An 11,603-nucleotide genomic window follows, 5' to 3' on the forward strand; every position below is an offset into this window, starting at 1 on the left:
AAGGAAAGAAATCTGGGAATCAGCATAAATATTATTACAAAATACTTGACCGCACTTCGAAATGCACAGCCAACTGGTCCACATTTGCCAAGCTGCAAAATGCTTATTCATCGGATATGTTTTCTTAGCTTTACAAGACAGTCTTAAACAACAAGGGCATATAGTTAAAATTTGGCTGTCACGAGACTTTTCCAACGGTATCAGTCAAATAAGGGTAACTCCCTGATGTCACAGTGGTGATGCCGTCCTGCTTTTCATGTGATACTGGTCTTTTGGCCCACAGGACATTATATCAGATCATTTGTATCAATTCGTTGGCCAATCGATTAAAATTGACAAGCCAAATAGTAATAAAGTAAAAAGGCACCAACATCAGCATACTTAGTCTCAACTATCTAGTGTTTAAAGCTCCCAAATTTTTAGACGAACGAACTGACGGTCATGATTCAGAACAAGAATATATATATTTTATATAGTTGAAAAAGCTTTCTTCCACCTTACACTCGCTTTTCAACGAGTTGCGGATATACATATGTATACATATACATTTTGATATAAATGTAAATATAAATATTTTATTGTCCAGTTGATGTTAGATGATTTGTATTGCAGTTTTTAATGCTGGCGCTACCCTCCTTTATAATCATAGCTCTCCAACAAAAGCTTTTCCAAACCTTTGATGTTTCCTTGCAACACCGCAACTCTGCTGATTTTCCGTTTGTGACGCCACCGTTTGTGGCCATTTAGAGTTTGACTAAAATAGTGAAACGGGTGAGCCTTCATAAACTTGGCCAGCTCTACCCACCAAACCCTTTGTAAATAAATATAAATGGGCACAGCGCTGCATATATATATATATATAACTTAAAATATACATATTTTTCCACGCTTTATGCATGCAGCAGAGGGAAACATTTTATATTGCACACATATATTTTTCATAAACCGGAAAATTTAGGTCAGCACCGCGGGGTATATCCGTACAGCTGGCAAGATGGCAGCGCCCAGGACAGCGTCGTCTACTATTAAACGCTAATGCAGAAGCCCCCACCGGCGATTCCCCAGCGGTCAACGAACGGGCGACGTCAAAGCGTCGTCAAAAATGAATATGCGCATAGGATGCGGCGGAAATATTAAGCATACGCCGCGTGTGTGAGTGCCTGCCGTGTCTATGCGGCATGGTGAAAATGACGAAAACGGCCACGCCACCGTTGCAGTCTACTTGATTTGGGGGTGTTCTGGCATCGGATTTCCTACCACTAGAAAACCAAGAACTCCAACTTTTATAGGGCAATATTAATATTACATTTGCGCAATATAGTTTCGCATTCTCAAGTCTGTCACTCTTAAGAATTATTTTAGATTGTTTTCTATTTTGAATTAAAATGTATAAAGAACCAAAGAACTGTTTCTCAGAACTACATATCTGGTCGTATAAGCCACTCTCCATGAGAACCAGTCGCATGTAGCCGGGGGTCTCTAAGGTTTCCAAAGTATGATTGCGTGCCTAAGCGCCATCTTACGGTTGATAGCTTCATTATAGTGCCGTGTTGCAGTTGTCGTTGATGTTGCTGTTGCATATTCGCCTGCTTGGCTAATACACAGAGAACAAAAAAGGGCACTAAAAGAATTTGAAAATCAAACCTTAGCTCCCTGTTGCTCTTTTAAAGAAATGCGCTTTTGAAGATATTTTTAACTAATTTAACGTGTCATCGCTCTTGTTTTTAAGGTTTATATCTGCGGTCTGCATTTTTCAGTGCATGCAGCGCTTGTTTTTCTTGCCAAGTTGCAAGTGCTGATTATGGCCAAAAGGAATAGGGGCTTCGCCTGCATTCAGCTCGTTTGCGTTTTTCTAATTTTAGTTAAAGTGTTTTGCTGCTCCGCTTGGCGCCTCCTCGCCTTAATTTTTAAATTGCCAAGCGGAGTTTTCGCCTGGCCTCCTTTCGCTTGTTGGCGCACCAAGTGAAAGTTGCCATTTCTTTTGAGCCTCGCACTTGAGTGTTATGCGGCCGTTTAAGATTTAAAAATTATGATTGGCGCGCCGTCGGCTATGCTTATTTTTAGTTATAACGGAAGGCTGAAGTGTTTGCAATTGGAATTGTGTAGGGGAAGAAAAACAGTGTGATTTTTTATGTGCGCTTAATGGCAACCATAGACAGTTCTTTTATTCTTTCAAACCAAACAAATCTATTAACTGACCGAAACTAAAGCCAGGCGAAAGTATCTCCGGCTGGCCCACCTCTTCCTGCCTCAGTTAATAAAACAAAAAGAGTTAGGATCCACTTGGCCAGACACTCCCATGCGCATAAATTTCAATAGCAAATCCATAGATGGCCATGGAACTTGCGGGCCCTCTGCTCTCACAGACAGCGGAAATTGTTGAGATTTATGGCGACGGGGTTCCAGAGGGCTGCGCCATATTTATTTGAAAGTAAGTTGCATCCCAGTCAGCCAGATTTCGAAGGACCTGCCTACCAAGCGAACGAGGAGGATGGACGGAGGAGCGAGGCGTTTCAGTTTTCAGCTCGGTCTAAAAACCCCAAAAGGATATTACATATCCTGTTCCTAGTCGTGTAAATGCCATTATAGATTGAATGTTTGCTCGGGGTCGAGAGTTGCGATTGCCTTTTTCCCCGTTTGATTTACGTTTTCCTTGCATCCGCATCCATTTTGTTGTGCGCAGCATTGCATGTTGCCTACTTTGAGGCCATTCTGGTTTGAATACCCTTGTTTGCTCGATTCTGGAGACTAAAATATAAACACGTATTTTGACTTTAGCAAAAAAATGATTCACGGAAGTTCTGTAATTAGATTTATAGCTTAGAATGACCATTGGATAATTGGGGACTGGGTCTTGGTAATCGTCCCCAATCATCTACTTAGGATATCAAATATTCGGCAAATCATTGGGGCCTTATATCCTGTTTTGTTCATTGTCTCTGAGCTCTGAGCTCTTGGCCTTGGTCTTGATTTCGCGTCCTCCGTCCTCCGTTCTAGACTTCCGCTTCCTGCTCCCAGTGAGTTATGTATTGGAGTGCAAAATATGAGGCTATTAGAGGCCTTAAGTCCGTCGTTCATACGTGCAAGCTGCGCTTTTTCACACACTAGCTCTAATATTCCCCGCAAAACACGTTCTGCGCCGGTATGAGAGCATCATCATTATTATTATCCAACAGCTCATGACTGCGGCCATTACGGGGAATGGAGCAGATGGAGAACTGAAAGCGAAAGGCGTTCGAGTCCCAGTGTCCTGGGGAGCTGATCCTCCTGCTCCGATTCCGTCTCAAGTGACTATTCACAGTTGAAGATTTATTGAATGTGCGCGATGCTGCCAGTCGTCTGCCTTTCCCATCGCCTCTGCCACGGATTCTCTGGTGTCTGCCACTGAAAGTTGGCTCCGTCTGCTCTTTGGCATTGGTATTGAGTGTTTATTTATTTTCAAGCATCATAAAAAATACACAGGCATACACAGAACCACCAGACGGAGAAGCATGGCCAGAAAGGAACCTCAAAGATGGCTGGGATGTACACAAATTCCCGTTTATGATATCGCAAAAATAAACACTAAGAATCCAAGAACCTACCTACAACTTCTTACCAAACAGTTAAAAATATCACTTAATAATTAATAAACACATCCCGGAAATTTCAATACAATTTTTATTCCAGTTTTAATAAAAAGCCTGACTATATGAGAATATGATTCTCGGAATGACTGAAACGACAGACAAGAAGCAAGGACATTCAATAATTTTGCCCGCATTCGAGTGGCAGAAACAGCTGCAATTTTTACGCCATTTTATGCTGCCAAACCAAAGTGTAATTTGTGGCCTGGGAACTTTGTCTATTGCCTCGGTTGTGGAGAGTCCTTTTCGAAGGACCCCCTGCAAATAGCTGCCTGCGATGTTGTTCTTGTCGCTGTTAAATGAAGCATTCGCTACCGGAGTTGAAGATGTTTGCAATTTTTATTTCATTTGCCGGTCAATGAACATTGGAAATGTGTTAAGTGGCGCCCACTCTTCAGCCCTCAACTTGTCTTTAATTGTCTACAAGTTGTCGGAATGGCTTTTAATGAAGTGTTAAACGATACTCCGGCTTTCCTGTGACCTCCTGCGGAGTCGTGCCTCCTGGCTTATTATTTGGCACGACCTAAAATATTAATTTCACTTCGGCCAGCTGACACTTTCCCAGCTCGCATTGAATTATTTCTGGCCGTTTCTTAGAGTGTTGACGGGGCTAATTACCATCGATGATGCTTTTGGGTAATTTGTGCAGATGGGAACTTAAGCCGCTTAAAGTTTGCATGGTTTTACTCTTGAATATCGGCAATTTATGGCTTAGTTGGGTGCTTATTTCTGAGACACTTGTGACTTTGATGTATGCTAATAATCAGGATTGAAGTGCCTTCGTACGTCGATAATTGTCTCTGATACTTCAGAATATTTCAAGTGCCGTACATAAATTGCAATAACATTGTAAATTTAATACAAATAATAATTTTATATAGAGCTATGCATGTAAGAAAATAAATTATATACTTGGAATTTTACAATTGAAACATATTTTCTTATTTTTCCAAAGAGACTAAAGATCATTTGGGAGGCACAACCAAAGTGTCCACTCAGCTGGGTGCATTTTGAAAATGAGCCGCTCCCTTGTCCTTATCTTCCACTATCCTTCTCGAGTCCAGTTTCCTTTTGAATCGTCTGTCACATAATATGGACAATCACCCACCACGAAAGTGTCAAACAAACAAAACAAGCCCAAGGCCTGCTCCCCCCTCGAGCTCCACTATTCGCCCCTCACTTTCCATACTCATGTGCAATGGGTTCCGTAAATTTGCAAGCAAATCCTATTTTCGTATAAGAGAAGCGCACTCGAACGGGCGGAGACAAACCAGACCAGAACATTCGAGTGCTGCGGGCACTTCGATGCTTGTGCTCCCTTTTTTTGTGGGTCGCACACCCCAGCACACACATCAATCTCGTCCCAACTTCCCAGATACGAATCTTTCATTTTCGTATTTCCGTTCAAAATTTCGTGTAACTGAACTGGAACTTTAGAAAAAGAAGGACACACAAAAAGCGAATGCTACTGCCACCAGACAGCGCAGATAGAGGGTGGCTGATGGAACTGAAGCGAATGGTGCCACATGGTAAAGCCAGCCAGCACCAATATGTGGGCGGAAGTTGGTAATCGACTGGCTAAATGGCCTCTAAACTAGGATGAACTGCAGCGGAACCAACCAATGCAGATTGGACGTTTTTAATAAATATTAGACATACCACAAAGCTCAATAATTATTTTTATAAGATTTATTCATTTCATATTTGCATTGCAGGATCAAGACATTTTTATATCTTTGAATAAATTTACCATTTTCTGAAAAAGAGTAAAATTATTATTATTACGAGCTTAATTATTATTGATTTTTTATTAAATTTCTTTAGCTTTATTGGCTTGTTGACTTCATCGCCTGCGCCCAATATACCTCTTTCGATTCACAATACGGGGTGTGCAAAGTGGGCATCATTCACATCGTCTGATTGCCCTGGCTGGTATCAAATTTAAATTTCTTCATTTGCCTCTCGGTCCGTGTGCAAGTTCAAGTTTTTTGTCTGTGCCTCGTCTGACTCCTGCTTCCCCTAGGAGCAAAAATTCAGGTCATGTACGACCAAAAGTAAGTGGATGCGTTCTTATCAGAGCATACAAATGTTTTATCTCGCTCGGCGCGTGTGCAAGCCATGTTACACTGGAAAAAGAGTGTGCTTGTTTTTGCAAATAAATAGGTAGCTTGTATCTTTAATGGATACTTCTTGTTATGCTTTAACAGCGATTGATCATTTGCACAATGAGTGGAAAATCTTTTCTTTATCTTGAACATGAGAAGAATAGTAATCCTCTCCCAACAATAGTGACTAGATTTTTTTAAAATTTTTAAATATAAATTATGGTTTCCTATTAACAAAATCTTAACTCCCTATAAGATTATTTCTCTGTGTAAGGAGAACGGCAGGACAAAAAGCAAGACTTGAAAGTCGCCTGCGGTTGCGCTCTCTTTCTGTCCATCTGTGTGTGGGTGTGGGTGAGTGTTGTGTTTTCCCAATTATCGGATGTGCCCGTGGGGGAGGGGTTGTGCCCACTAATACCAACACCAGCACACATGCACAGCCAGTTAGACACTTTCTTTTGCTGCTTGAGCTTCCGTTTCCGCTTCCGCTTCTACTTCCGCCTGCCTGACCCGCTCCTGTATGTCTGCATAGCCTCACTTACTTATGCATAGCATATAACCTTAAACATAATTTTGTTTGCCTTTTGTGTTCTGTTGTGTCCTCGTGCAATTCTATTTGCCAGTGCCAGTAGATAGCATTTTCTTATCATTGTGTGCTTGTTTTTTGTATTAAGCGCTAAATTTTATCTCTTTTACCCGTGCCCAGAGTCCCAGGGACTTGCGAAACCCCTCGAATAATGCGGTGCCTTGTAGCATATCACTGTTAGTATTATTCGGACCAGCTGATGGACATACGAGGTAATACCGCACGCGTTGCTTCCGGCCTTGCTCAGATTCGCGACGATGGGTGGGTTTTTCTAAGTGTATTACTCGCAGTGCTGGCGTCGTATGCAAAAAGAATTATTAAATTTCGCGTGCTTCGGGAATTATAGGAAAAGGGCACTCAGATCCGAAAAGAACAAAAAAAAACAAAAGGAAACATTGGGGCGATAGACAGAAAAGAATTTAGGAAACAAGGCGACTTGAAAAATTGTTGCTATGGCTGTTTTATAGCAACTGGTATTAGCCCACCCAACCTTGACCATTTTATTCCGTACAAGAAAAAATAAATAATTTCAAATGGTCCCTAGTTTCAAGTTCACGTTTTAACACCCTATCATTTTTAGGTTCAGCATGACCCCCACGGCAGAAAAATTAGCAAATCATTTCAACTTCAAAACATTTTATTCATAAGACTAAGGGTTTTTTTTTTTATTTAATTTCTCCATCTAAAATTGGCCTAAATCATAACTTCTAACATGAGCTTATTTATTATTTTTTTTTTTTTTTTTATGTGAGAGATATGAGAATGGTGCTGTGGGTAGATAATATGTATATGTATGTATAGGTATGGATATGTATATATTTAAAATAGGTATAATAAACAAATATAAAATAGTATATAATATGTATTAAAAATAAAATAAATGCGCATAATAAAGATGGGGAAGGCAAAAGTAAAGTTTTCCTTGCATGTTTTAATAAAAAAAAGAATTCGATGGTGAATATATGGCAGCTCAGACGGTGTTAAATTACAAGCATTGAAAAATAATTAGTTGATTGAGAATCGACATGATATTTACTTTACTGAGAGACATCGAGTTGACTTTGCGTCGATTTCTACATGCTTTTACATTTTCTTTGTTTGGCTTTTGGATTTGAGAACAATTGTTGTGCAGACTTACCTCTCCATATCCAGACGGCGAAAGCGCTTTCGGCGAATCTATAGGGAGGGGTAAAGGGGCTTTTAGATCACTTTTTCTTTTTTTCTCTTTATTGTTGATCACTGAATTTCACCTGGCAACGACATAATTTTCCCCTCATTTTCCTCGAAATTTTTATTTTAATTATTTTTCATTTTCTTTTGTTAGCACGCAATCATCATCGCTTTTATATATTTATCACTGGACCGATTCACTTCATTACTTTACTTATATTTTACTTATATTTCCAATATTTTATTATTAACGCACAATTTATATTTTTTTCTATTTTTTTAATATCATATTTTTGCTGTTTTTTTCTCTTTCTCTTTTTGTTTCGATTAACTTTACATATTTACACAAAACACCATTCTCTCACATGAACATACTCTCCTCACCAAACTTCAATATTTTTCCCACTACAAAAAAACTTATATATACTACAACAAAAAAAAATTTGAATAAAATAAAAAAACTATAACTAGCCTATTCTCGATACGGCCATTCCTTGGCAAACAAACTTCACTCTTCAATATTTAAAAATTTTAGCTTATACGCATATATATGCATATATATATATATATACGAAAATATATATATATATATATATATATATAGGTTATGCAACCGCCTGCATGCGGGTTGTTCACGGTGTGGGGTTATGTTTTTTTTTTTTTCACTTTATATGGCACACAAAAAAAAGTTATTTTCCCACATTTCCCGATTCTTCGTTCCTTATGGGTTTTCTCTGGATTTTCCGGCGTAGAGAGCTCTTTTCGTAAGCTACCGATGCCGCGACCAAGCCGCGATGCTCTCCATACGAATTTTCGGCAACTACTCAGCACCTGCTGACGAGCCAAGTTTGCCTTCCCCTCTCCCTCTCTTTTTGTTCTCAGCCGCAAGCTTTTTGGTACTGCGGGGTGGGGAGATTTGCGATGATCTAAGTTGAATTGTGGCCTGCAAAAACAATTACCCCTTAAATCCCACCGTTCTGACCTTTAGTTGAAAGCCCTTTTTTTTTTATTTACCTTCTTTTCACTTTTCCTTGAATTTTCCAATCGTATCTCAGCGCGTATAGGTTAATTATAATATTATGTTAATGCATACTATTCTGAAGATCGAAAAAGAAATATTTTCCAAGAGACTTGTGGCTCGATGTGGCTGGTTGGCAGGTGAAGCGGCAAATAGGCCGAATTTGGGGGTTAAGGGCAGTTTTATAGGCCCGAATTCCAAAGCCATTTTAGTCTCCAGTGTCAATGTGGCACTGGAACAAGGAATATCATCCCTGAGATGAAGGCGGAGCCCTACCCACTTTAAGCTATAAACTAGCTAATCGGTAATAAATTTTTGAAATTTCCACATCCCGAATGCCTTTGACAATTCACACCCTATGCTCATTTCAGAGGAATGTCCTAGCTATGACCGCACCCGCGCAAAGTATTTGTACATTATTATGCGACTTTTTATTTTAAATCTGTGGACGGACCTTGATTACCTTTGCGCTTGCCTTTGCTTACAGTTGGGACATCCTCCAAAACCATTGCCTACTTTTAGGCCTACATTTATTTTCGCTCTTTGTATCTTTTTATCTTTGTGTATCTTTTCATCGACCAGCGCTTCTACAGCCTTAAAGCTGGATGGGAAAGCTAACTTTATTTTGAGCATTGTGGGCCACAATTCAAGTGTCAAAGTTTGCACTTGAAATTATAATGGTTAAGCCCCAAAGCCCATTGGCCCATTGCTGCCTATAACAAAGGAATGTTGGCTAGAATTCAACCCAAAACCAACCATCGTTCACATGAACAAGCCGCCCACCTTCCGCAAAGTTGAACCCTAGGGTCAAAAATTCGCACAATGTCAGTCGAGTCGGGTTTTGTGAGGCAGAAAAACAAAAATGGAAAAAAACCAAAAAAAAAACATCGAGTGAAATGCATGCCCCATTGACATATGAGTGGGCGTGGCACTCTGTTATGGGTGGCGGGTTAGTTGGATTGCCGAGGAAATGGCAAATGCATGCAGCCACTCGATATGAGCTATGCCCATTCTCGCCCCAAATCCACCAACGTTTCATTCCTGCAAACCCCCACTGAATCCATCTCTGTGCGTTGATTGTTCGATTCAAACATTTTGGCATGTTTCGGGCAGCTGAACTAGTTTTCACTTTTGCCTCAGCCAGCCACAGTGGAGATAAAATCATAGAGGATTAAATGAAAATATTAATTTTAAATTTGTTTATATACTCTTGTTCCTAGATAGTAATTACCTTCTTCTTTCGGTCAATATTAGATGGACCACTAATCAGTAATAAAATAAAACTTTAAAAATACTTGAAATCGTTTTGAACAAAGACTTTTAAAACAGGTATATATGCTTATTACAAAAACTGTTTCGATTAAGGATTGAATTAATATGTAATCCTTTAAACATTATTAAGGATAACCAATACATTTACACACTCAAATTAATGTTTAAGAAATCTGTTAATAGGGGTTTTATTTTTCATGTCGTGGCCAAAAACAATCCACTGTTCAGTTGTCGCCCAGCTGAGGCCGAAATGTGTTAAATCCGCTAGAAAAGCGGTTAACCGAGTAAACTGCAAATGCAAAATGCGGTTGGTTCACTCCGGTTCGGTGGGGTGACGTCCTGGCTTGGCCCGGTCCTGCTGCTGCTGCTACTCCGGATCCTCTTCCTGTTTCCATTCCCAGACCATATTAAAGGCAATGCCAAAGTGTTGATGGGTCAGTTTCGGCCGCATGCTATATTGTGTTGGCACAGCGCAATCATTTTTGTGCATTTCATGTGTTTTTGCGGGCAAAATTTTCATTACGAGATGAAGTGACACTTAGTAGGCCAGTAAAACATTTTCACTGCGTTCACAGCCGTGCTTAAATAGCATACACAGCAATAACCCGAAAGATAAAATAAAAAAAATTCAATTATATAGCATAAAATCAAGATGACATCGGAAGAAGAAGAGGTCTGTTCAATGAGAAATTTCTTAAGACACCGCTTTTCACTTTGCATTTAAGGTATACACGGAGGAGGAGACTGACGAGGCCATGTTCTTCATCCGGGAGCATGATCTGCCCATGTCGGAGCTGTACTATGCCCTCAAGTATGTCCGCTTCCTGCACGGAAACCGAGCCCAGACCGATCAGACTACGGACATCCAGGTGCCCCAGACTCAAGTCCCTGAGGTGGCACCACCGCCATTCGACTGGGAGGACAAGGAGAACCACTCCGTGAGCCGGGACTCGTAATAGCTTTAAATGTTTTCAATTGATTTGCGTTCTGCTTTTACAAATGGTGACTCAAAAGATTAAATTCTCAAAAGGCATTTTACGTACTATGTTATTCACTTTTATCAATATGCATTGCAATTTATTCAATTAATAAATGGACATACATAAGTCTTTCGTTCAAATGTTCATAAACCCTAATGTAAGGTTGTGAGCTGCTTTCTTTTAATTAATAGACATAGATAAATAAATAATACCTATTTGATTGAATGCGATCGAGGGGCTTGTTGAAAAGAAATTTTACTGGAACCAATTTTTTATGCATAACCAATATCTTAATTCACGCAGAGTTATGCAATATTGCCAGGTTAAAGTTAATAATTATGAAATCAAGTAGTTGGCAATGCCAATGACTATTAAAAAATGCATTGCAAAATTAAATGTATTTTTTGAGTATAACAAAGTGTCGCGTGCAAAGGTTTTATTTACCAAGTTTTTGTTTCGGCAGTCCATTTCGACATCTTTGCATTCAACACTCCAGAGTTGCAACGCATTTCCAGGCGATTCGCGATTTTTAATTGTCAAACGCAGTCGGGTGAGAAATGAAGGCGTGAAGGAGTTCCACCGGAGAAGCCTTAATGACAGCTGATAATTTATTCAGCAAGTGCAACAGCTGAGCGACGGGCAGGAATTGTTTTCCAGCAGCCATGAAATATTTACAAGGGATAAAGGAGCAGAAGGAGCAGCAGCAGCAGAAGAAGGAAGCCGTGTCCTGTGCCACTGAGATGAAATACATCCGCTTGTCATTGTCAGGATGACCGAGTGTCCAGATCTGCTGTAAAATGCAAATGAAGTCCCGGCGATTTCCACCCTCGCCGAGGGACTTGCATT

General features: G+C 39.9%; 1 protein-coding gene across 1 annotated transcript; it reads left to right on the plus strand.

The window, feature by feature from the left end:
* Nucleotides 1-10,315: 10,315 nt before the first annotated feature.
* On the plus strand, nucleotides 10,316-10,810 carry LOC6533994. The gene is made up of 2 exons (XM_002094647.4): nucleotides 10,316-10,450; nucleotides 10,503-10,810. The coding sequence occupies exons 1-2, from the start codon at nucleotides 10,430-10,432 to the stop codon at nucleotides 10,731-10,733; spliced, it is 252 nt and encodes an 83-aa protein (XP_002094683.1). The 5' UTR covers nucleotides 10,316-10,429; the 3' UTR covers nucleotides 10,734-10,810.
* Nucleotides 10,811-11,603: the final 793 nt, after the last annotated feature.

Source organism: Drosophila yakuba, chromosome 3L (genome assembly GCF_016746365.2).
Source record: "Drosophila yakuba strain Tai18E2 chromosome 3L, Prin_Dyak_Tai18E2_2.1, whole genome shotgun sequence".
NCBI classification, from domain to species: Eukaryota; Metazoa; Arthropoda; class Insecta; order Diptera; family Drosophilidae; genus Drosophila; species Drosophila yakuba.